This window comes from Lissotriton helveticus, chromosome 10 (assembly GCF_964261635.1).
Source record: "Lissotriton helveticus chromosome 10, aLisHel1.1, whole genome shotgun sequence".
Lineage (NCBI taxonomy): Eukaryota > Metazoa > Chordata > Amphibia > Caudata > Salamandridae > Lissotriton > Lissotriton helveticus.
This window is the reverse complement of record NC_136071.1, coordinates 1,126,605,716-1,126,632,922: the sequence shown is the minus strand read 5'-3', so window position 1 is coordinate 1,126,632,922 and position 27,207 is coordinate 1,126,605,716. Positions and strand designations below refer to the sequence as shown.

At 46.9% G+C, this 27,207-nt stretch overlaps 1 protein-coding gene across 1 annotated transcript in view; it reads right to left on the bottom strand.

The window, feature by feature from the left end:
* TOPAZ1 (testis and ovary specific TOPAZ 1) overlaps window positions 1-27,207 on the bottom strand; it is a 2,142,665-nt gene that overhangs the window by 270,990 nt on the left and 1,844,468 nt on the right. The window contains exon 17 of the mRNA XM_078663910.1: window positions 23,327-23,491. Coding sequence (XP_078520036.1) covers window positions 23,327-23,491 — 165 coding nt within the window. The remainder of the gene's footprint in view (window positions 1-23,326; window positions 23,492-27,207) is intronic.

The window sequence follows — 27,207 nt, the reverse complement described above, 5'->3', positions numbered from 1 at the left end:
ACAGACTGACCTACAATGTAAGTCATGCAATTTTGACACTCCAGAACCCTGTTTGTCTGGACATAAAGCTAGGGTGCCTAAACACACTCCCCTCACGATCCTCCAGTTGAATGTCAGGTCTCTTGTAAAACATTATCCGGAAGTCAACTCTCTCCTAATCGATGAGAATCCGGATATTCTCTTCCTTTGTGAGACCTGGCTCCAGGACGATCTGACTAGCATCCCATGCCTTACTTTGCCAGAAGGTTACTCTATGAAGTCTATCAATAGAGTCACCAGGGGAGGGGGCATAGCGGTCATATACCGATCGCTATTCACCTGCTCTTTCTCGAACTAAGGCATTAAGGGATGCGAAAGTGCCCGCTTTAAAATCACAACGGGCCCTCATTTTTCCCTTTCCGGGCTTTACATCTATCGACCGCCGGGTCCCTCCTCTAAGTTCATTGAAGAACTTCTAGAGGCGGCCCATGCCCTAGCAGTAACCTCACCTAACTTCACTATTCTGGGAGATCTTAACCTCCATTACGATTCTACCCTAGACCCCACTGTTAAAAATCTTCTGGCGGACTTTGCCGCCCTACAGCTAACTCCACTTATCCACACTCCTACACACTCCGCTGGTCACTTACTAGACCCTGTCTTCACTAACATCTTGGAGGCCAGGGCTGACCCACCCAAACCCATGGGGTGGACCGACCACTTTCTTATTAGATTCATTATAATGGTAAAAGAACTGCCCAAGAAAGAAATGTCTACCTCTCGTCTTAAGAGACCATGGCATATATTGCATACTGCTGACCTTCTCACCACTTTGGGAGAACTTCGTTATAATGACAACAAGGACATTAATTTGTCCTACGCGGCATTCCAGAATTGGATTACTAGGGGACTTGACACCCTCATACCAGCCAAATGGACTAAAGGACGCAGCTCCCCTAGTAACCCATGGTATAATGATAATCTAAAAACTATGCGGAAAGAGTGTAAAGTAGCGGAGCGTAATTGGAGGAAGGAGTACAAGGACAGGGATAAAGCGCTTTATATGTCCAAATTGAAACTTTACCACAAAGCTATACGCGCGTCTTTCTACGCCAAAGAAATTAGCTTAAGCTCTAATCCTACAAAAACCATCTTCAAACTAGTACAAAAACTTCAAAACTGTGGTAATACAGCCTCTTGTATTACCTCCACTCAACAGTGTGAAGATCTCACCGCCTTTTTTATAGATAAGGTGAGGAAAATCTATAGTGCCTTTTCACAGGCTTCATCCGATCCAATTAACCCTTCTAACCCATTTATCATCGGCAGTAAGATGTCGAACGTACCGGCGATTTCCTATGATGATCTAGCCAAACTCTGCAAAAAGGTTAAGTCCGGCTCTCCTACCGATCCCATGAGACCGGCTCAATTTCTTGAGTCCTTAGATTTCTTTCTTCCTTCCCTGGCTACGCTACTCAATCTCTCCTTTTCTTCGGCTGTTGTCCCAAACTGCTGGAAACAGGCATGGGTCACCCCCCATTATTAAAAAGCCCACTCTGGATCCCACAAAATTGGAAAATTTCAGACCCATCTCGCTGCTTCCCTGGGTATCCAAGCTAGCTGAAGCCCACGCTAACAATGTCTTGTCCCACCACATGGCCATGAACAACATCTTGGACCCTTCCCAGAATGGGTTCAGACCTGGTCATAGCACCGAGTCTGCCCTTCTATCTACTACCGAACACCTTTGTAAGATACTAGACGCCGGTCAGAGTGCTGCGCTGATTCTGCTTGACCTCAGCGCAGCCTTTGACACGGTGTCCCATAACATCCTGCTAAGACGCCTTGAGGCTATAGGGATTTGTGATCTCGCCCTTGACTGGTTCCGTTCTTTCATGAAGGACAGATCCTTTCGGGTCTCAGCTCCTCCGTTTATCTCTCGGTCCCACCCCATCGGACAGGGAGTTCCCCAGGGCTCTGCACTCAGTCCATCCCTTTTTAATCTTTATGTTCAGCCTCTTGCTGCAGTTGCCAAGAAGTGGGACCTCACGCTGGTGTCGTACGCTGACGACACACAGCTAGTCATCACTCTTACTGAGGGCCCCTCGAACTCGGCTACAAGATTTAGTGATGGCCTGGCGGCAGTTGCCCAGTGGATGACGTACAACTGTCTCCAGCTGAACGCAGGAAAGACGGAGGTGCTGCTCCTCTGAAGGAACTCCAGTCTCTGGAGTGACCACTGGTGGCCTTCTGTGTTGGGCCCTATCCCGTCCCCAAAAACCCTGGTGAAAAACTTGGGTGTGTGGCTTGACTCATCGCTCAGCTTTCAGGCCCACACAAAGAAAGTGGCAGCTACCTGTGTGGGCCTGCTGAGGAGCCTCAATCCAATACTTGGATTTTTTGACTCAAAAACACGCCAACTGATAATCCAATCCACTATTTTATCCAGGTTGGATTATGCTAGTGTTTTATTCTTGGGCGCTAATAAAGCGGAGATAGCTCGCCTGCAACGGGTACAAAACTCAGCAGCACGGGCTGTGGTGGGCCTCCCCCGTAGGTGCTCCGCCAGAGCTACCATCCAAAGACTACACTGGCTCCCCATTGAATCCAGAATTAAATTTAAGACCCTCACCATTGCTTTTAAAATTCTTAAAGCTGAATGCCCTGAACTTCTACGCCCTCTCCTAGAACCCTATACCCCTCAGCGTGTTTTGCGCTCCCTAGGCCAACATTTTGTGACTGTCCCCCGAACGAAACTTTGTCGGGTTGGAGGTCGTTCCTTTAGAGTTCTAGGGGCTAAACTTTGGAATTCCCTGCCACCCATGATTCGTTCCATCAACAGTCTGTCCGCCTTCAGGAAGGCAATTAAAACCCACTTGTTCCCAATATGTTAGGCCCCTGTTTCCAGTTCCCCTCCCTTCTTAGCAGGTTTACAAGGTTCCTTAGCGCCGGGACGCCTCTTTGCCGGGGCAGCTGTTCGCGCTTAACCAAAAACATAACATAACATAACATAACATGAATGGGCCAGCCCCGTCTCAGCCAAGGACAAAAGAGAAGGTAGAAGTTGATGAGGTTCTGAAGAAAAAGGGTCAACACCCTCTTTTCTGCACCAAATGCAAAATCTCTTCCATTTGAGACGGTAAGTCTTGTTCGTGGAAGGGGCTCTAGCCTGGGAGAGAACTTCTTTTATTTCATTAGAGATGGGAAGATTAATAAATTCTCGCTGTTCAGGAGCCATGCTGTCAGGTGCAATGACTCTGGATCCAGAAGCCAAATTTGCCCCTTGGACATTGTGAGAAGGTCTGGAATGGTTTGCAAGGGAAAGTGCATTCCCCAATGATCCTCGGTTGTGAAGCCTGCTTGCATAAGACCGGCATTTCTAGTTGGTCGGTGTGGCAAATACATCTATTGCAGGTTTGCCCCACTGTTGAAAGACCTCGTCCAGAACCCGCTGGTTCAGTTCCCACTCGTGACTCATCGAGGATAATCTGCTTAGTCTGTTGGCATTCTCGTTTAAAATCCCTGGCAGGTGTTCTGCCTGTAGTGACATCCCGTGAAGGATCGCCCATTCCCAGATTTCTTGAGCTTCCAGAGACAACGGGAGAGACCTGGTTCCCCCTTCTTCGTTTACATAATGCGTGGCCGTGGTGTTGTCTGTCCGGATGAGAACCTTTGAACCTCTTAGGCGAGGGAGAAAAGCTTGAAGAGCCAGTTTGATTGCTCTGAGCTCCAAGAGATTGATGTGGAGCCGACGGTTCTGAGGAGACCAATGTCCACTGATATGCAGGTCCTGCAGTACTGCAGTACCAACAATCCAACGACGCATCCGTCGTCACCACCTGAGGAGATGGATCGCTTACGAAGAATAGACCTTGGTGCAAGTTTTCCTGCTTTGTCCACCACAAGGCCGCTTTTTTCATTGCCGAGGTGATGGTCACCCTGTCGAACGACCCGTCAATCTGTTTCCATTGGATGTCCAGTTGCTCCTGAAGAGGACGCATCCTCAATCTGCAGTGTGGAATTAGAGGAATGCATGAAGAAATTACCCCCAGAAGAGATTTGTAGCGGCGTACTGAAAGACACCTTCTTCTTTGTAAGTCTAGCGCCATGGTCTGCAGTTTTTCCTGCCTCTCCAAGGTTGGGAAAGCTTTATTGAGATTCGAGTTCAAGATGGCACCCAGGAAGCGTGCTGTCCTGGACGGGACCAGAGATGACTTCTCTTTGTTTAAAGTGTCTAAAGTTCAGAAACATGTTTGTACATGCTTCGACCGCTTCCCTCGCTGCCTCCCTGGACGGAGCCTTCAGCAACCAATCGTCCAAGTAAGGGAAGACCTGAAAGTGATTCCTCTGTAGAAACGCTGCTACTGGTGCCAGCACCTTTGTGAAGATCCTCGGGGCTGAGCGAAGACCAAAGGGTAAAACCCTGAATTGAAAGTGTCTCTTGGTTACTGTAAATCGTGGAAACCTTCTGTGTGCTGGGTGAATCGGCACATGAAAGTATGCATCTTCGAGATCGAGCGTGGCCATGAAATCCCCTGGATTGATGAGACGTAGAATGTCTTGAAGAGAGACCATCCGGAAAGACAGGGAGATGAGATAGGTGTTGAGCTCCCTGAGTTCTAAAATGGGGCGCCATTTCTCTAGCGTCTTCCTTACCAGGAAGAACCTGGAATAGAATCCTTCTCCTCTTTGGGCGGAGGGGACCGACTCTATAGCACCCTTCAGGAGCATTTGATGAACTTCGAGCCGCAGAAGACACAGATGTTTTGATGGAATGGCAGAAGGGGGCTTGGATGGTGGGATTTGCATGAATTACAAAGTATGGCCCTTTCGAATGATGTTTAGCACCCATCGGTCTGATGTTATCTTGGACCAATTCTGAAGGTATTGTGACACCCTGCCTCCTACTGATGATCTTGCAGAGGTGGGTACAGTAGGAAGAGCCAGGAGGCCGCTATTGTCTCTTGGACGTATCACGTCCTTGGCGAGCCCGCTTCCCTCTTTTATTAGGTCTTGAGAAATTCGAGGACTGGCCTTGCCTTTGCTGATAAGGTTGGCGGTACTGTTGCGAACCTGAGCCATATGATGAGTACCTTTGCTGCTGATAAGAGCCTCTGTAGGTGGTGCTTTTGCCTCTGGAACCTCTAAAAGGAGCTTTACGGTACTGAAGCGTAACCAGAGACTTAGCAGTCTCCGTATCCTTTTTAATATCTTGGAGAGTGTCATCTATCAATTTTCCAAATAATGCCTCTCCATCAAAAGGGAGATCCAGGATCTTATTCTGGATTTCGAGTCTAAACCAAGTCGCCGTAAGCCATCCCTGGCGACGAAGGACTGCAGCCCCAGCCAAAGAACGAAAAGCCGTTGTGACAATGTCCATGGCACAGTCTATGACTTCCATTGATGTTGCTCCCCTTCCTGCAAAACCTTTTTAGCTTCTGTCTTTGACTCTGGAGGAAGTTGATCCACGTATGGCGCAACATCATACCATAGTTGGCGATCGTATCTGCCCAAAATAGCCAAGGCATTTGCTGCCCGCACTAAAGACTCGCCATTGAAGAGAACCTCTTCCCGGCGTTGTCTAACCTCCTGCCCTCTTTATCTGGAGGAGTTGTCAAAGGAGCTGAGGGGTTGCGTGACTTCCTTTGTGCCACTTGTGAAATTACCGAGTCCGGTCTTGGGTGTCCCGTCAAAGACGCCGGACCATCCTCAGGCGCTTTGTAATGTTTGTCGAGGCGCGGTAGTACAGGGACCACCGTCGCTGGATTCTTCATTGCCCTAAGGCCTTCATCCCAAAGATGCTGGACAATAGGGATAGATCTTGTTGTCTTCTTATAAGGTTCTTTAAAATCATATCAGAAACATTCGGTGGCAACAGAAGGCATTGATAGTTTGAATCTGCCAGCCGCTCTCTCCATCAGCTTATGAAACCCCCCTATATCCGCTGGCGGGGAGTCCACCGGATCCGGACATGGAGATGCTGGGTCTGGGATGACATTCATCCCATTCTGTACCTTGATCCGTACTGTCATCAAAATGTTGATCCTCATCCGAGGAATCATCATGGGTGTCCAATGGTATTGAAGGCTCCTGTGTAACCGGTGTCTGTGGCTGAGATGACACCTGGGCCGGCAATTCAGGAGCAGCCATTGCTGGAGCCGCAGGGACAGGCATGGCATGGGCAATTGGAACAGCAGCAGGTTGTGAACATCTAGGGCCAGATGTAGGTAGCCAAATACCGGTCGGTAACGGCCGAATTCGGCCGTTACCGCCCGGTATTTGGCTACCGAGATGTAGGAGGACAGAAACGGGGCAAATCGGTAATTTTACCGATTCTGTAAATATACCGGTCGGTAAATTTACCGACCGGTATTTTTACAGAATCGGTAAAATTGATATGTAGGTGGGACTCTTATGAGTCCCACAAGGCCTAAGAAATCGGTATTTTACCATCAAATTCAATTTGATGGTGAAATACCGATTCAGGTGTGCATGCACATGTGTGCATGCACACCTGTGCCATATGACAGGCAAACCTGCCCTTAGGGCAGGTATGCCTGCCACATGGCCCGTACCTTTTTTGGGGGTGCTAGAGGGTGTCAAAGTGACACCCCCTGCACCCTTGTCAAAATCGGTATTTACCGATTCGGTAAATACCGACCGGTATTGCCCCATTCATTCCTAAGGAATGAATGGAGCATTACCGGTCAGTATTTACCGAATCGGTAAATACCGACTTTTAAAGATTCGGTAAATCCACATCTGGATTTACCTACATCTCGGTACTTCTATTTTACCGATTCATAAATACCGAATCGGTAAAATTCGGTATTTATGAGTCGGTAAAATAAAATTACCTACATCTGGCCCCTAGACTTTTAATCCTGCAGCAAGTTGTGAAGGTCCTGCAAGAAAGAGGATGGTACAGACACCATGTCTTGTCTCGAGTACTGTTGTGGCTGGGCAGAATGAGGATGATAACCACATTCCTGGTTGTACTCTCCGTCAGAATCCGTTTCTTGGCATTTAAACAGAAGCTGGGATGGACTGTTTGCATAACCATATGAGTCCTAATCGTCATCCTCGGATTCATCCTCATCCTCCTCTAAAAGTAGAGCTGGAGGCAAGGGGGTAACTCTCCTATGAGATGTCATGTCCGGTGTAATCCTGGTCATAGAAATCGTAAATCTTTTCCCCGACGATAAAATAGTCGACGATACCGTCGATACTGGTGCTGATAATACTGCCGTCGTCGGCTTCGCTGACGAAAGAACACTCGGCGACGAGATGGGCGTCGTCGATGCCGTGGACGCTCCTGCCGTCGTCATCCTCAATGTTTTCGTCAAAGCCCTCAACGACGACACCGGCGTCGTCACCACGCCTTCACTTCGTCGCCGCTGTCGTCGTCGCGTCGCCGTCGTCATCTTCGTCGACATCGCTGTCGTCGTCGCGCTATTACTGCCGTCGACGACTCCTTCCTCGTCGACGATCTTGGCGACGTCGATTGTCCCGTGGACGAGCCCGTCGACGGAACCATTTTAAGCTTAGGCTTCAAATTCATCGTCGACGACTTGGAACTTCTGTCATACTTTCCCGAAAACTGAGAAGAGGGTTTTTTGAAGGCTGGATCAGTCTTCATACCCGAAGAAGGCATAGATGGTCCAACCCTCTCCTTTTCACCATGGTGAGGAGATTCGATTGGACCTTGGCTCTCAGACCCTTGGGGTCTTTTTTGAGGCCTTAGAAGGATGCTCCACAGAAGGAGAAGGGGAACCCCTACCCCTTTTGACTGACCTAGTCGATGACGCTGATGAAGAGTCCTCACTGTCACTGGAGACTGTGTCTTTTCTGGACTTCAACTTCTGGAGCCATGTAAGAAGCCTACCCTCCCGATCCCGGAGTGTCTTGGTTGAAAAGGTGCGGCAGATCTTGCAGTCTGCACCCTTATGATCAGGATAGAGGCAGCAGATGCAATCTTTATGCTTATCCTCAAACAAATAATCTTTTCTTGCCACAGGTGGAACATGGCTTGAAAAGGGCCTTCTTCTTTTCCTTATCAGACATCCTGGAAGGGACAGCTAACGATTTTGAAGAGCAATCCTGAAGAAAAACTTCTGAAAGTGTAGAGATTGAGCAGAGATCAAAGGAGACTCCCTAAGCACAACGTGCGGTAGAAAATGTAAGGCTCTGAGGTTCCTTCAGGAGGGTTCTATGTGTAGGAGAGTACGGTCTGCTTCCTATGGTTACCCCCCACTTTTTGCTTTTGCTTTGCTGGTTTTCGACTTAGATGTGGCTGTGGGCCTGCTAATCAGACCCACAGCCCAGGTGCTCTCTCTAGATTCAAACCATGTACTCTAGGTACATCCACAATTGGGAATTGGTTCACCTTGTCAGTCCCTGTAGAAGTGTACCCTAGGTAATCAGGGCATAGGTGTAACCAAGGTCTACCAGGGGCTGCAGCATGTATTATGCCACCCCTGGCTGGCCACTCAAACTGCCACAACTGGCTGATCACTCAGCTGGGGCAAGGTCATATAATCACTGTAGGAGAGTGGGGTCTGCAATCCTATGGTCACCCCAGATTTTTGCTTTTTGCTTCACTGGTTTACGACTTTCCCTGGCTGTGGGCCTGCTAATCAGACCCACAGCCTAGCTGTTCTCTCTGTAAATTGACAACCATGTACCATAGGTGCATTTACCAATTGGTACTGGGCCACCTTATCAGTCCCTGTACAGTGTACCATAGGTACCCAGGGCATAGGTGTACCCAGGGCCCATCAGGGGCTGAAGCATGTATTATGCCACCCCTGGCTGGCCATCTAAACAGACACAACTGGCTGCACAACAGCTGGGGCAAGGTGGTGTAATCACCCTTTGCTTTAGATATAGTTACCTATATCTAAACCTAAAATGGACACATATATTCCTATCAGTCACTCCTATGGAAGGCCTTATCAATCCTGAAGGCAGAGTGCTTGGAATTATGTGGGATGGTGCTCTGGCATGAGCTGAGCCAGTTTGCAGCTTGCGGAACCAAGTCCTAATAGCTGTTTCATGATAACGCTATACCATATACTCTTAAGTGCATTATAATCCTCGCGGTTAAATGCTAACTCTGGTATAACATTATCAAAACATGTCGAGTAAGGTGTCATACGATTTGGAATACTACCCCCTCGCCAATTCTGGCGACGGGGGTAGCATTCCACCCTTCTAGAGGGACACGACGTGTATGTAACTGAGAACCCCGGTTAAAGTTAACTCGAGCTTTGGCATCACAAAATGGATGCTGCCACCACAGACACAAGTCTGACCTCCTGCTGCTGGGAGTCCTTCCAGCGAGGGCGGCTTGGACAAAGGGTTTCCTGCCTTGGGAGGTGCTAGCACCACCCCAGACAGGATTTTGTGTATTGGGTAGGGTAGGCTTGAAAGGAATGAGACATGCCTGGGGCACACAAGGTGCCCTGTGCATACACCGGTTCAAACCAGTTGCTGGGGCACTCCAGCCCCAGCTCTGCCGGGAAGCCGGACAAAGGATAGGGGGTGTAACCACCCCCCTTCCTGGTCCCACCCAGGGGAGGGACCTAGTCAGTAGTGCAGCCCCCTTTAGCAGGATAAAGGTAGGAGCTGGTCCCATTCCAAATCAGATTATCCTGAACATATTCTACAAAAAGAAACTCTGGACTTCGACGTTCTGCCCACAGAAGACTGAAGAATCTCCCTTGTGGACAAGGAGTGTCCACCCTGCACAAGCAGGCACCATCAAGCGTCCAGCGGCTTCCCTTTGTCGTCTTCCTTCCAGGATCCAGACTTCAGAGCCCGACGAGACCCGGATTCCCAGACCTCTCCGACCTCAGCCCACATCTGCAGCCAAGCTGAGACCCGTGGGTGCGACGAGACCGGCCATCTTGGAAGAAACTGCACTTCGCTTCCAGCACGAATCCCGAGGTAAACTCGACCAAGTGCTTTGGGGACTGAGAAGCCTCATCCCCGAGCAGCCCCTGCACCGAAGATCAGCCCTCCAGCATCCACGAGATCTGCGCGGGGCCCTTCTGCTTTGTTGCTGCTCGACGCGTTGTCTGGTCACTTGCCTGCTGGCTAGTGGCCTCCTAGACGACGAACCTTTGAATCTTTGCTGCTGGTCTGGTTGCTCCAGACTGGCCCTTGTTCCCTTCCAAAAGAGGGGCACCTCGGACTCTCCTAGTCCGCACCAGACGCTTTTCCTCTTCACCACGTGGATTGCCTTTGCCAAGGCCTGTTGACGCCGATTCCGGATCCAACACCGCCGACAGCGAGAGCCTGCGTGGAACAGCTCGTGCCTCCATCCTGGTCGTCGAAGACACCTCCTGGTCCACGTGGCTGCAGAGTCAAGCGTCCACTCTTCACCTGATCGCAACGACGACATCTGGTTCCTTCCTGGTTCCACTCCAGTCACTGGCTAGTGACTGTGAACATTGTCCCCTCTGCTTTCAGGTCTCCTTCTTCACCAATCCACCCTTGGATTGCACCGGACATCTTCCTCCTGGTCGCCTGCAGCATCTTTTCTTTCAGGCTCCATTGACTTCAACGCGAGAACCCGATGCACTTTGACACCTATGACCCTATGCACCCGCGGCCCGTGGGTGAGGTAACAAGGGCACTTCGGTGCTCAAGGGTAGTTTAACTGTCCTAGTGTCCAGTTCCACAGTCGTTTTAGTCCTAACTAGTCAGGATTGTCCGTACTCACCTTTTTCTTGAACTGTACTGTCCATAGACTTTATTACGCATCTCGCGTGTGAGTTCATACTCTGCACACGCGTTCCGTGGGCCTCCTATTACTTACCTAGTGTTAGTATAGCGTGGTCCAACGATCCTACAGCCTCTAAACAGCTCCATTCCTTCTATTGACTTTCACATTCCACTTACTTAGTATATGGTTTGTCGTGCCTCTAGTGCACCATTGTAATTTCGTGCAACTTAACGTATTTTTCAGAAGAGATTGTCATGTGCTTAGCCCTCTGACCTCATAAAGAGTTCAGAGGTGTTGTTATTAATAAATATACTGTTGGTGTCCTTTCATCTGGTATTCAAGGGGTTATATTGTGGTAAAACAGCTGGCTTCACATGCCAAAAGAGTTTAGCCTAAGACTGCTTTGTCCATGCTACCATTAGGATAGCTGGTCTATAAGGTTGACTTACAACCAATCACCATAAGGGTTGTTTGGACTGATACAAGGTGATCACTAGAACTAGTGAGCATCATATATCAGGCCAACTTCTCACAATCACCCCTTGCTTATGTATAGTATTCCTATATCTACCCTTATATATAGACACACAGTAACCTATAAATCACTCCTATGGCAGGTCTTAACAATCCTGGAGGCAGAGTGCTTGGTTATGTGTGAGATGGTGTTCTAGCATGAGCTGAGCCTGTCTGCAGCTTTCGGAACCATGTCCTTATAGCTGTTCTATGATATTGCCATACCATATACCCTTAAGTGCATTATAATCCTCACGGTTACATGCTAACTTTGGTTTGGCTTTATCTAAACATGTCGTGTAAGGTGTCATACGCTTTGGAATACTACCCCCTCGCCAATTCTGGCGACGGGGGTAGTCCCTTCTAGAGGGAGAAGACATGTTGTTGCTGACTATCCCGGTTAAAGTTAACCAGAGCCCCCGCGTCACAAAATGGACGCTGCTGCCACAGACACAAGTTTGACTTCCTGCTGCTGGGAGTACTTCCAGTCACGGAGGTTTGGACAATATTTTTCCTGCCTGGAGAGGTGCGAGCACCACCCCAGACAAGACTTTGTGTATTGGGACAGGGAGGGCTGAATAGATTGAGACACTGCCTGGGGCAAACTAGGTGCTCCATGCATATCCCAGTTCAAACCGGTTGCTGGGGCACTCCAGCCCCAGCTCTGGCACGAAACTGGACAAAGGAAAGGGGGTGTAACCACCCCCCTTCCTGGTCCCACCCATAGGAGGGACCTAGAAAGTAATCCAGCCCCTTTTAGTTGTATAAAGGTAGGAGCTGAGTCCTGAGACTTTAGATTAATCCTGGAATCTAAACTGGACACGAAACTCTGGACCTTCGACATTCTGCTGAAGCTGAAGACTGAAGAATCTCCCTTGTGGCCAAGGAGTGACCACCCTGGGCAACCAGGCACCATCCAGCAAATCAACGGCTTGCTTTGTCAACGCTCCCGCCGGGACCCGAGCACGGAGCCTGACAAGACCCAGACTACCAGACCTCTCTGACCCTCTCTTCACGTCGTGGAGGCGACGAGACACGTGGGACCGGACATCTTGAAAAGCCTGCAACTTGCTAACTGTGCAGCTCCTGAGGTATCCTCGAAGCTGTGCACTGGAGATTGAGAAGCCCCGAATCCGAGCTCCACCTGCACCGAAGATCAGTCCTCCACACTCCACGAGTTCTGCGTGGGGCCCTTCTGCTTGTGTTCTGCTCGACGCGTTGTCCGGTTGCTGGCCCGTTGACTAGTAGCCTCTGTGACGACAATCCTTTCGAATCACCTCGCTGGTCTGGTTGCTCCAGACTGGCCCTTGCCTCCCTGCAAAGGTGAGGCACCTCAGACCTTGCTGGTCTGCACCAGAAGCCTTCTTTGAATCCTGCGTGGGTTGCCTTTGCCAAGGCTTGTTGACTCCAATCCGGCAGTCGACCCCTTCATCTGCGAGAACCTTCGTGGGACAGCTCGCCTCCAGCACCTGGTCGTCCTCGACGCCTCCTGGTCCGCGTGGCTGAAGAGACAAGCTTCACGACAACACCTAATTGCTCCGTGACGTAGCCTGGTTACTTCCTGGTTTCAACCGGTCACTGGCTAGTGACCCAGACTTAGTCCCCTCTGCTTTCAGGTCCTCTTCATCCTCGATCCACCCTTGGATCCACCCGGATGTCTTCCTCCTGGTCGCCTGCAGCATCTTTCTTCACAAGCTCCATAGGCTTCAAAGGCGAAACCCGACACATCTTCACACCTATGCACCCGCTTCCTGTGGGTGAGGTAACGCGAGTACTTCGGTGCTCCCAAGGGTATTGACTATCCAAGTGTCTAGGTTTTTAGTTGTTTCCGTCTAGCTAGACCGGAAGTGTCGTAAATCCTTCTTTTTCTAGCTTCTAAGTTCCCATTGACTTAACATTGACTCTTGCGTGTGTGTTAAGACACTGCACGTGCCGCCTGTGGGCCTCCTACTCCTAACCTTATGTTTAGATGGTGTAGCCCCAGCGATTCCCTAGGCCTTTCCTTTTCTCGTGACGTGGTACTTATACCACTTTCTTAGTATATGGTTTGCTTCGCCCCTAGGGCCTAACTATTTTGTGCAACTTAACGTATTCTGACTAAGTAACTTGTTATGTGCTGTTGCCTCTGATCTCCTAAAGAGTTCTGAGGAGTGTGTTAGTGAATAAATACATATATATTTTATATATATCCTGTGTGGTGTCCTTTCATTTGGTATTCAAGGGGTTACATATGGTAAAACAGCTGTCTTTACACGCCCTCTAGAGTCTTTTAGCCTAAGACTGTTCTGTCCACGCTACCACTAGGATAGCTGGTCTATAAGGTTGACTTTACAACCATCACCATAAGGGTTGTTTGGACTGGTGCAAGGTGCTCACTAGAATAGTGAACATCATATACCAGGCCAACTTCTCACATTGGTGTGCAGCGGTTGGGATTAGAGCTTGCTGTTGTTTTACCACTTCTAATCTTGAGATATCATTTGAAAGATCACATAGGTACCTGTAGGTACATATAAAAACAAGATTTAGTGTACTTAAGTTCTACTGAACTTAGCTGTTGTAGAGCCTGGGCCTAGCACACCCTGACTACAACTCCTAGAAAGGTTCTGTAGGAAAACAAATAGTGTAGGTAGGTGCAACACCCCCACCTCGCTAGAAACCATGTCTCAGCCAGGGAACCCCAGTGGTCCTCTGCCTGAAGAAGTAGATCCCTTGAGGACTGCTTCAAGATATGAAGCCTTAGCCTTCCAAGAATTTAGATAATTGTGTACTTCTAGAAGGCTAAAACAGGGTTCCAACCCTACCCTCAAGTTCCTGGTTGAGCTCTTAGAAGAGTATGATGCTCAACAGCCACCTAAGACAGGTGATACAGGTAGTGCAGATGAAGTCTTTCCCTCCTCAGATGATAATACTGATACTCCAGTAGCAGATGAGGAAGAAGAGGGGGTGGAAGAGGATGAGTCTTATCCTGAGGTCAGAAGACTTAGCCAGGCTAACTTAAGCATACATGAGAGTCAGTATGGGCAGCCCTCATACAGACCCCCAAGTGTGCTTAACCAGAGGCAGAGAAGAGGAAGATCCCACTACAGGGTCTCTCTCCAATCTCAGGCTTCAAATGGCTCTCATGGCCCTGCTCAGAGAGGGATGACCTCCCCTCAGAGAAGGGAACATGAGGCCAAAATGAGAGAGGCTGCTCTGAGGATTGAGAGGCAAGAACTAGAAGTTGCCTTGGCCAAAGAGAAGCTTGCTCGTGCTAGAGAGCATAGAGAGAGTGGGTTAGAACCCACTGGTGGCAGCAACATCCCTAAGGATAAAGATAGGGCCCATGAGAATAGACACCTAAGCAAGATTGCGCCCCCCTACAAAGAAGGGGAGGACATCCACAAATGGATAACTGCTTTGGAGAGGGCCTGCAAAGTGCAGCAGGTACCCCAAAGTCAGTGGGCAGCAATCTTATGGCTCTCCTTTTCTGAAAAAGGTAGAGATAAGCTCCTCACAGTTAGTGATGGGGATGCTAACAACTACTCTCTCCTGAAGAGTGCTCTGATTGATGGGTTTGGCCTAACCACTGAACAATATAGGTTGTTGTTCAGAGATACCCAAAACACACAGACTCAGGACTGGACTGATTTTGTTGATTGTGCCACTAAGGCACTGGAAGGCTGGTTATTGGGAAGTCAAGTTAGGGACTATACAGGATTGTATAACTTGATCATGAGATAGCAAATCCTTAGCAACTGTCCACACCAGCTATTGCATCAGTACCTGATTGACTCTGATCTGACCTCTCCCCAAGAATTGGGAAAGAAGGCAGACAAATGGGTCAGAACCAGGATTAAGCAGAAAAACCAGAACCAGGGGGGTGATCAGAAAAAGGCAGACCAGAAGGGTAATGAGCAGAAACAAAAAGATCAGAAGTCTTCACCAGGCCCCCAAAAGGCATAGGGGGAGGGTGGCTCCAAAAAGAACAAACAGAAACAAGAAGGTCCAAAGAAGCCCTGGTGTGGATACTGTAAATCAGTCTCTCACTGGTTTAGTGAGTGCACCAAGAAGGGCACAGCACCAACCACCGTTGCCCCTAAGGCAACTGTTCCCTCCTAGTCCAGCTGTTAGTGGTGGTTCCCAGCAAAAGGGTATAGTAGGGTTAACCCTGGGAACTGAGGTGGGCTCTGGCCTAGTCAGAGTACCAACTCAGGCTGTTCTGGTCTGTGATGGGGACATAGCAAAGTCCTCTATTGTAAGTCCCAGTAATCTGAGCAAGTACAGGCAGACACCTTTTATTAATGACAAGATGGCTCAGGCCTACAGGAACACATGTGCCAGTGTCACCATGGTGACATCTAACTTTGTGAACCCTGATCAGATCATTCTAGGTGAGTCCTACCTAGTGACCAACGCTAGCAATGCCACTACCTCCAATATTATGGCAGTTGTTAACTTCTCCGGGGGAGGGGTAACTGGCCTCAAAAGAGTTGTTGTGAGTTCAGACCTTTCAGTAGAGTGTCACATCAAATCAAAATCAAATCAAATTGTCTTTATGCGGTTTTCCATTGTTTTTGAAATACCATAAAAGTTCATAAAATACATCAATTTCATAATCATATATAAAACCCAGTAAAAGCATAAAAAAAATCACATTTTGAATTTCAAATATTAAAAGCTATTTTTGCCAATGTTCATATTAACGTTAAACAGTTTAAACCATTTATCAGAGATTAGTGCGATGTCTAATGCAAAATTTAAGAAAGTGAACTATGGATTTTGTCATGAGTTCAGTTTCCAAAAACTGTAAGGCCAAATAGGCTGAACGACACCAACGCATCTTCAAAACCTTCAAGAGTGGTACTATCCACCGCCTGCGTGGTGGGACATAAAATTTACAAAAAAAAGAGTACATGAATAGTAGATTGTAAAGAAATGGAGTCACAGGGGCAGGGGGAGAGATTTGTAGACCAATCATTTTGGGAAGGAAAGGAAATCATATGATGAAACACATTAAACCTAAAACGGGTCAACAAAAATTGACTATAATGATTTAAATTGTACTGCAGGTATGGTTGAATAGTAGGAACAAGTTGCATTAACAGACATTGCTGTACAGAAGGTTTCCCTATCTCGTTTAACAAACGCATTTGAGACAAATGCGACAAACAGGCTATTTTTAAATCTTTTTTTGAGAGGTCCAATACTGATGGAGGATCAAAGAAAAATCTAGCAAGTCCAATGTCAGTAAGGAATGACTTAACATAAACCAGCCACCTGCTCTTTCCCATATTGTCAAGTTTCATGCAGTCGTGGACAATTGATCTTGTGAGATGACATTGTTCCGTTGCCCAAATCCTTTGCCACAACATGACTGGTTGGATTTTAATAATATCTGATATATAGTCCAAACCAAGTTCAAGATGACAACTGTATGTTGTGGTGCTTTTTGGGACTGCCAACAAAAACCTTAGAAATGAGTTTTCGATTTTTTGGAGCTGGTCTACATTCGCCCCACCCCAAACCCCTGCTCCATAGATCGCAATGCTAAGACATTTTGCATTATATATTTTGAGCATTTCAGTCGGGGGTCTCTTGCCCAACCGAAGTGCAAAGGCCTTCAGTGCAGCAACGGCCCTTAAAAAAGCCAATTTACGGGAATTGATGGTTTCCCTCCATTTAAAATCCTCGTCAATTAGAATCCCTAGATAGGGATATGTTTCCGTTCGTTCAAGGGGGGATTTGTCCACATAAATGTTCTTGTTTTTTTTACGCTTTATGCCAGCATGCATCACGTAAGTCTTTTTTATGTTTACTCTAAGATTCAAGCTGGCCATAAACGAGCAGTACTTGTTCAGAACCCTTTGGAGCTGAACTGGGGTTCTGGCAAGGATCACCGCGTCGTTGGCGTATAATAAGGCTGGTATCTGCCGACGACCGGCTGCTGGGAGATCTTCTGCACCCTCTAACATAGCAACCTCTAACCCATTGGTGTACAAGGTATATAGGAAAGGGGCCAGCACACACCCTTGTCTGACTCCCTTCTCTATCAAAAAGCTATCAGTTAGTTGGCCTCCAGTCCCAAATCTTACTCTTCCTGTTGCCCCTGAGTAAAGTTCACGGAGGAAATTGACTATTGGGGGGTCAATTCCCATTTGCAGCATAATTGTCCACAACCTTGAATGGACAACGCAGTCAAACGCTGCTGTTAAATCCACATACACCATATGCAGAGAAGTGCCTTTTGCCTCCACAGTAGAGTGTCTGTTAGGTAATGATCTTGAAACCTCAGTTTGGTCTGAGGTGGAGTATAGGACCCATGCAGACATGCTGGGAATTTCAGCACATGTCCTTGCTGTGACCAGGTCACAGGCCAAAACATGCTTACCTGAACAAGTGCTGGATCTTTGAACAATAGACCAGACACTACCCAAGAGAAAGAGCAAGAGGGTTAAGGCAGTGCCTTCCCCCCTGCCTCAGGTTGAGGATCAGCCCTCCCAGGAGGATGATTCTGAGATCCAAGAGCGAACTGTCCTAGAAGAGATTGAGCTTGATCAGGTTGGGTTTCTTGGGACAGGGGGACCCTCAAGGGCAGATCTGAGGCAGTCTCAATTAGATTGTTCCTCTCTTGAACCCCCCCAGACAGCAAGCTGCTGCTGAGGCTGCTGGGAATGCTCGAGGTACCCATAAAGTGTATTGGGATGATGGGCTCCTTTATTCAGAGGCTAGAGACCCCAAGCCTGGTGCTTCCGGGAGGTTGGTTATACCTCTGCAATTTAGGGGCTTCCTTCTTACCTTGGCCCATGATATTCCCCTAGCAGGACACTTGGGACAGGATTGTCCCTCACTTTCACTGGCTCCACATGTCAGAAGATACCAGGGAGTTTTGTCGCTCCTGTGTTACCTGCCAAGCCAGTGGCAAATCTGGTGGCACAACAAAGGCCCCCCTCATACAACTACCTGTGGTGAGGTACCCTTTGAGAGAGTGGGGATAGACATTGTAGGACCAATGGACCCCCATACAGCATCTGGGCACAGATTTATACTGGTGGTAGTGGATCACGCCACCAGGTATCCAGAAGCTATTCCCCTGAGGACCACAACAGCTCCTGTTGTGGCAAGGGCCCTACTTGGAGTATTCTCCAGAGTGGGGTTTCCAAAGGAGGTTGTCTCTGACAGAGGTGCAAACTTCATGTCAGGATATTTGACTGCAATGTGGAAGGAGTGTGGTGTCAACTATAAGTTCACCACCCCCTATCGCCCACAGTGCAATGGGCTTGTGGAAAGATTCAACAAGACCCTCAAAGGGATGATAAAAGGGTTTCCCGAAAAGCTGAGGCGAAGATGGGACATCCTGTTACCCTGCCTTCTGTTTGCTTACAGAGAGGTCCCACAAAAGGGGGTTGGCTACAGCCCTTTTGAGCTTTTGTTTGGGCATCCTGTAAGGGGACCCCTATGTCTTGTGAAGGAAGGATGGGAGTTACCTCTCAAAAAGCCTAAGCATGACATAGTGGACTATGTACTTGGTCTCCGCTCCAGGATGGCTGAGTATATGGAGAAGGCTTCCAAAAACATTGAGGCTAGCCAAGAACTTCAGAAAGCTTGGCATAACCAAAAGGCTGTGCTGACTGTGTACCAGCCAGGACAGAAAGTGTGGGTGTTGGAGCCAGTGGCCCCAGCAGCACTCCAGGACAAATGGTCTGGACCCCATACAATAGTTGAACAGAAGGGAGATGTCACCTACTTGGTGGACCTTGGGACTCCCAGAAGCCCCCACAGGGTGCTTCATGTCAACAGACTTAAAGCATTTGTCGACAGGGCAGACATGGGCTTGCTCATGGCTACAGATGAAGGGCAGGAGGAAGAGAGTGACCCTCTCCCAGACCTGCTTACTCAGAACCCTGATGATGGTTCAGTAGATGGTGTAGTCTTTGCTGACAGCCTCTCTGAACATCAGCAACAGGATTCAGACAAGTTCTTCAGTCCTTCAGCCATCTGTTTTCCCTGACCCAAAGTCAGACAAGCTGGTGCACCCATGAGGTGGACACTGGTGACAGTCAGCCTGTCAAGAGTAAAATCTACAGGCAATCTGACCATGTCAGGGACTGCATTAGGACAGAGGTCCAAACGATGTTGGAGCTGGGAGTTAATGAGCCCTCAGAGAGCCCTTGGGCCAGTCCAGTAGTCCTGGTGCCAAAACCTCACACCCAAGATGGTAACAGAGAGATGAGGTTTTGTGTGGACTACAGAGGTCTCAATGCTGTCACTAGGACAGATGCCCATCCCATCCCCAGGGCAGATGAGCTCATTGATAGATTGGATTCTGCCAAGTTCTTGAGCACATTTGACCTGACAGCAGGCTACTGGCAAATCAGACTAGCTGAGGATGCAAAACCAAAGACAGCATTTTTGAGCCCAGGAGGACATTATCAATTTGTGGTAATGCCCTTTGGGTTGAAGAATGCACCTGCCACTTTCCAAAAGGTGGTGAATCAAGTTCTCACAGGACTGGATGACTATTGTGCAGCTTATCTAGATGATATTGCTGTCTTTAGCTCCACCTGGGAGGATCACCTGGTCCACCTGAGGAATGTTTTGGAGGCCCTACAGAAGGCAGGCCTCACTATCAAGGCCACTACGTGCTAGATAGGGCAGAGCAAAGTTGTGTACCTGGGCCACCTGGTAGGTGGGGGTCAGGTTCAACCACTGGAGAGCAAGATCCAGACCATCAGAGACTGGACTCCTCCAATCACCCAGACACAGGTCAGAGCTTTCTTGGACCTGTCTGGGTACTACAGGAAGTTTGTTAAAAAACTATGGGTCCATTGTGACACCACTGAATGATTTAACTTCCAAAAAGATGCCAAAGAAAGTTCAGTGGACAGTTAGCTGTCAAAAGGCATTTGATGACCTGAAGCAGGCCATGTGTACTGCACCTATTCTGAAAAGTCCAGATTACTCCAAAGAGTTCATAGTCTAAACAGATGCTTCCGAGTTGGATGTGGGAGCTGTACTTTCACAACTGAATATAGATGGTCAAGACCAGCCCATTGCTTTCATAAGCAGAAGGCTGACCCCTAGAGAGAAACGTTGGTCAGCTAAAGAGAGGGAGGATTAAAAGATCCTGTTTATTGTAAAAACAATGTATAACAGCACCCTCTGACTGCAGCAAAGATGTTTAGATGGTGTATTCTCACTTGATGTATTAGATAAATGGCGTAGTTATTTGATCAGAGTGATTAAAATTTAGAACAATATAGAGGTTCATTTTTAATTAATATGCTTAGTAACGCAAAAAATGTTTTGTTTATGTTTTTCTATATAGACTGTTTTTAACCATAGAAAGCATTGTCCTGAAGGTGTTCAACCTGTTCACCGAAACGCCGCGTCGACAGTTATTGTGCTTTTTTAAAAAATAATTTCCTTCATGATGTTTTTTTAATAAAATGTATGTGATAATTTGTTTTTACAAAATGTTAATGAATGTCAAATATTATCTCTTGTGACAATACATTTCTCAATTTTAAGTAACAGAACCTCTATTATCTGATCATTACTCTTGCTTGACTACCTATGTATCTGTATATTGCGTCTCAATTTGGGCGGGAGATAAGAATCTTACTCAGACTGATTAGAGCCTAAGTGTGAATTTGTTACTGTGTGGTGTACCCTATACCTGATCATACTCCCAGCTGAAGCTTAGCTTTACGCTTGGATAGTAGGACTGCTTAATTGTAGTCTGACCCATCATCTACAACCAAGAAAAGGGAAGCCTTCGTTTTCTGTTGACTATATACCCATTCCCTTTTCAGCATAACGGGTATCTCCCTATTTATTTTATGTAGTCAGATAGTGTAGCCCCAGCGATGCCCTAGGCCTTTCCTTTTCTCGTGACGTGGTACTTATACCACTTTCTTAGTATATGGTTTGCTTCGCCCCTAGGGCCTAACTGTATTTTGTGCAACTTAACGTATTCTGACTAAGTAACTTATAATGTGCTGTTGGCTCTGATCTCATAAAGAGTTCAGAGGAGTGTGTTAGTAAATAAATACATATATATTTTATGTATATCCTGTGTGGTGTCCTTTCATTTGGTATTCAAGGGGTTACATATGGTAAAACAGCTGGCTTTACACACCCTCAAGAGTCTTTTAGCCTAAGACTGTTCTGTCCACGCTACCACTAGGATAGCTGGTCTATAAGGTTGACTTTACAACCATCACCATAAGGGTTGTTTGGACTGGTGCAAGGTGCTCACTAGAATAGTGAACATCATATACCAGGCCAACTTCTCACACTATGGGGTGAGGCTCTTCTGATTGGCTGATGCCTATTTTGGTCTCTTTTACAAAAAGGGGCGGATATGCTACAAAAGGGAATGAGGCCTAGGCCTTTTTCTTTCTCTTTTGTACCTACTGCTATGTTATTTTGTTACCGAGAATCCCATTCCGACAACGGGGAATGATACAAAAGCATGGGAATCTATGAAAGTTACTGGGGCAAGTAGGAATTCAGTTTTGGAAGAATTCAGAATGAGGTGATGAGCTGACATCCAGTTTTGTATAGGGTTGAGAGTGGTGTTGAGGATTGAGATGTGTGCGGAAGACACCTTAAGGTAAATTTGGGTGTCATCAGCATAGTACCTTTATACATCATCTCTTTGCTGCTGCACCACATTCCAGGAGCCTGTGCGGTTGATCTCTACATCCTTCTGCTCCCCTGCGACCTCTGGTCCCTGCCAGGGTACTCTTTGTGCATCCAGGGTCTCTTGCGAGTTCCATGCTTGCTAGGGGTCTGTAAATAAGTGGGACTTGCTTCTGTGCAATATTTTAAATCTCGCTGGGAAGCACATCATATATTTCAAGCTTTCAAAAGATTAGCATTGCTTTTGAACCTGTATCATGTAATCGGGCAACAGCACCACCGTCTCTTTGCGGTTTCGGGCTTCCTGCAGGAGAGCATCCCAGTCCCTATAATTGAGAAGGACTGAATATAATGGTCCTAGGTGGACAGCCAGCAACTCCCCAGTAGTGTCGATCGCTGCACCGCTCCTTTCTGTGACCCCGGCAGGTGCCGCTGCCCATTTGCGGGCTGCTACCTTTATCATGGGCCTCAGGGTAGCCTGGGTGCTATCTCGGAATCTGCTGTCGATGTACGCTCATGGGACCCATCGATTAAGGTGGCAATAATCCATAAAAGAGGCAGCTGCATTGCAAGTGTTGGGAGGTCTGACGTTCAGATGTGATGCGGAGATCTTGATGGATGGCGGGCGTGGGAGTCCGGCCTCCGTGCCTCACGGCATTGCTGCTGGTCACACCTCCTGCCACGCCTTTGCTGCTGGCTACGCCTCCTACTTTTTTCCTGATCACTCTTCCTGATGAGATCCTAAGTCTTTTGGAATGAGTGCACCCTTGTTTTGTAGGTAGTTCCTGTGGCACACATACCCTGCCAGCACCAAGAGCACAGGGATGCACAAATGACTGTCCCAGAAGTCTCAGGCAGAGCTAGTCAGGTGCTGCAAAGAGCTAATGGTACAATGCACACACAGCATACTGCTTCACCGAAGCGTATTGCCCAAGAAAATGTAAAAAGAGGATGGTAAAAGAAACAGCACAAAAAGATAAAAACAAAACATAAATGGAATAGGCCTGCAGATGGAACTTCTGAGTGCAAGAGAAGCAGTATGTGCTTGACAAAGACGGGTGGCAAAAAACGTAATTGTTGATCATGTATTCTTCTGCAGGGATGGGGGCATGCACAGTACTGCAGCACCTCGCTCTGTATTAACAGGAGTAAAAGCAGGTCCTGACTTCTTCACGAGAAGGCAGGGTTAACAAACTTGAGAATGAGAAAGAGTTATGATGAAAGAACAAATGAATGAAAACAAAGTAAACCTATAAAAAGAATCAACAGCCTAGTAGCCAATAGAAAATATCATGTCCGATTAACAAATAAAAAAAGATTTGGAATACTTTGGACTTGATCTTTGTTAACCAATGTTATTCACAGTATGCATAGCACAATTCAGGTTTGCTTGATCTAGTGAGAATTTTGAACAAATTGTTGCAGATACATAGATGTACAAAAGCTTTATAGTTAAAATGATGTGCGTTTTATGCTTACCAGTAGCATCTTGTAAACCAGGCAAATGTTGCAGAACATCAAAAGTCTGTTGATATAAACTCTTCTCTATTAACTGATGTGCGATCCTGCAAAGCAGGTTATGTCTATTCAGGACCTCCATTCTTTCACAAGGCCAGAGAGGTGTACTTATTACCCATTCTGATTCTGTAGGAAAACAGGTTAAAAGACTCAAATAAGCAAGAAAATAAACAGCTTTTTCAGTCATCGATAAGGGCAAATTAATAACAAGAGTTGGCTTTAGGCAGATACTTTACAAAGATAGAAATAGGAAGGACATATTAAACCTCAGTATCGTTATTTATATTACACTCTGCTCAGAATATGAACATATGTTTCTTACTTTTCTATTTAGGCTTCAATCATTTTTACTGAGAAATATACACAACGAACAAGTTACTTCCATCAGTAACACTCTTCCTGGGGGATTCTGTATCTAACAGCAGATTTCTTGCCTTTGAATACTCCCCAGACCTTTGAGCGGATTTTGGCCTTTTGGAAGCAGGAGCGGCTTTGGGGCATACGGACTGGTGGAGTTTGCCGTATCCACGTACTTTCTACCTACCTCTCGCGTTTCCAGCTCCGCGGGAAACGCGTGCACTTGTGAGCCCGTGCGTGTTGCACCCAAGAGAGACTACATTGCCCAGAAGGCGTTGGGGCATGGTGTCATCCGCCCGCAACGCCCAGAGCAGGTGTATAAAATCACCACCTATGCCGCGCATCGCGGGCCGCGCGCGGGGCGAGCCGGGCGAAGGGTGGGCCCTCTGTGGCCCTCAGAGGCCGGAGGAGACTGGACTGGGCCATCCCCCTTGACTTCTACTCGATGACCAGGACTATTAATGATTCACATTAGTAGGTAAACAACAAATTGATTACTTGCCATATAGCTGTTTGCGACTTGGGTCCTTACTTTCGTTTGTGTAACTCCAGTATAATTATATTGCACACATTATGGCTTTGCATGTCCCTAAGGGGAAATCCACAGGGGTAAATAGAGGTACGCTAGATGATTATATTATAAATGTTTCCTCTAGAATTGAAAAAGACATCACCCTAGCTGAGCGACGAGCTGAACGGCGTAGCTCTGTTGAGCTTATCAAAAATAAACGCTCGTCTTTGGGATTGATACAGTTAGCAACTTCGCCACCCACCGCGATTCATATTGAAAGCGAGGGTCCCGATAGTCCGAGTAACGACAGTACTCCATTACTTTTGCTCTTTTTTAACACCAGAGGCAGAAGTTCCAGAAGATATACTGCCACCAATAGTGGAGATTTCACCAATAGTGAAGACTGCTCAAAGGGGAAATTTTAAAACCCCCAAGCGTTCCCGACAACAAGGCCCCCCACCAAAAAGGAGAAAGAAGAAAAGTGGTCAACATAGAAGCAAGAATACTAGATCTGAGTCTGGCACTCCTAATAATCCTCCCTCAAATACAATAGTGTTACCTACCATAATCACTCCTCCACACTGTCCAGTGGAAAAAGAATCTAGTAATGACTTGCTGGGTAGTATTGAACAGTTATTAAGAGCCTTTTACACTACCATTATTAAAAAAAATTGAACTTCAGTTGGGGACATTAGAACAAATGATTGGGGGAAACCAAAGTCTACATCAGTATCTTTAAATCCTCCTGCCTTAAAGGAAGTGAAATTAAAAAGCCAAATCAAATCAAAACCTTTGAAACCACTGCCTCCCAAAACACCACGCCAAAATCTTGAAAGCAAGGATAAAGAGGGTCAGACTGAAGGGAAACCTGATCACTCAGTAAAAGTACAAAATCTGAAAGACCCCCAAAATGCTGAAAGTGTAATGAAGTCCAAAAGGCACAGAGTAGAACTGCCACCGGACGCAGTTCCGCTCGGTGTGGTTCTCACGGGAGTCCCCTCATTAGAGGAGGGTAAGAGAGAAGACTACCACCACTTAAAAAATAAAGCCATGTTTTGGCTTAGACAAAATCGCCCACGTCCCCTAAATTTAAATGGTGAGATCCTAAATGTAAGGCGCCTCCCTTGGCTGGGACACAGAAAAAAAGATCTAACTGGCGATATTATTGTAATTAATTTTAGAGATCGTAGGGCAGTCAGATACATCTTAAACTGGCCCCTAGAGAATGGCACCAACGGTATCATGCCCCGTGAACTGACTTATTTCTATCCCAGACCTGTAATGGCACCAATTAATAATTCTAGGGTCCCATCTCGATACCGGGACGATGGTTTTCTACCTGTCTATAACCGCTATGTAGCCTTAGGAGGCATGGAGGGAGTGGACTGACTTTCCCCTCTAGATATAGTGAAGGATTGGGGAAATGGGGAACAATTACATCTGTCTTCAGATCTAAGGGAAAGATTAGAGTACCCCCCATCATGTAATTTGGGAGAAATGGAGAAATACACAGACCAATTGAAAGAAGATGATGTCTCATTAAAGAATAAAGGCATAGTTCCAGCCCAACATATGCAATTGGGTAAATCAATATTAACATTACCAGTAGAAGTCAAGCTGAATAATACTTGTGATCTAAAAATACTTAGTTGGAATGTAGCGGGTATGGAACCTAGATTGGCGGACAAAGACTGGGTCGACCTAATCTCAGGTTATGACATAATAATGTTTCAAGAAACTTGGGCACCCTATGATTTGAATGTTATTGGGTTTCATTGTTATAATAGAGCGGCTCGTAAATCGCATTTTGGCCGCGCTGTTGGAGGACTGTTTGTCGGTTTTAGCATTCTGGCTGGGGGGAAACAAAGGATTATTAACACAGGGAATGCTAACATTCAAGTTATTGAATATACACTGCAGGCTGCTTTTGTTCTGATAAACTTTTATAATAATGATTTTATCTCGATCCCAAACAGGAATTTCCTAGCGCTTACTAAATTTATCTCCAACCTAGAGGATAGTCGGGGCAAAAGTGAAGGACTTGAAATTATTTTAGGTGGTGATTTCTGTAAGGATTGCAGGCTGGTTCCGCAGGAGCGTCAGGAATCCGAAGAGAAGTCCGCAGCCTTCCCCTGCGGTCTTCCGACTCTATCAAGCACTAGAGTACGAGAGACACGCCAGGGGAAAACAGGGAAACAAAACAAGGAAAGAAGGGGGAAGACAATGTTGGCTGATGGCAATCTCCAGTAGTGAATATGGGGTGCTTCAATGAAGATAACAGGAAAACAGGTAGGCTGAAATGACAAGAGTAAACAAAACACTCTAGCTCTGCTCCAATAAATGTAATATTAAGTATGCCTGTACATAAACATATCACGTACCCCTTGTTCTTAATATGTCGCTGATTTAGCAGATGAAGGTGGAAATAAGATACAGCGTCTGGAGCTATGATAAGAATGACACAGTTATTGGAATGAGTACTATGGACTAGATGTTGTATGTTTGATAATGCTTTCATCAATCCTTCTTACTTCGACTATATTGGAACTGCCTTTGAAGACCCCTTCAATACTGTCTGGTACACAGAAGAACCTTCCATTCGTCTCTTCTGATTATGTCTTTATGAATTACCACCATCTATGAGAACCAAACGACATCTATACCATCTATTCACAAGTATCAAAGATAAGGTACAAAAGACTGGTAGCGCATGAGCGCTCTTACCGTGATTCCCTGTAGTGAGGAATAGAGGCACCCACCCTGATCCACGCAAGAGTGCCACGAAATACCAAGGACGGGGTTTCCAGAATAACTGAAAGTATTGAGGAAGATCCTGGAAACAGGGACCTTGCAGGTATGGAGGGGACAGAACGGGGACAGGAAAAAATAGGGAGAAACCTATCTGGCTAACTAAGTAAAGGAAATTCGGGAATACACTACACCGGACAGCGGAGCACAAACCCGGCCGTCAGGC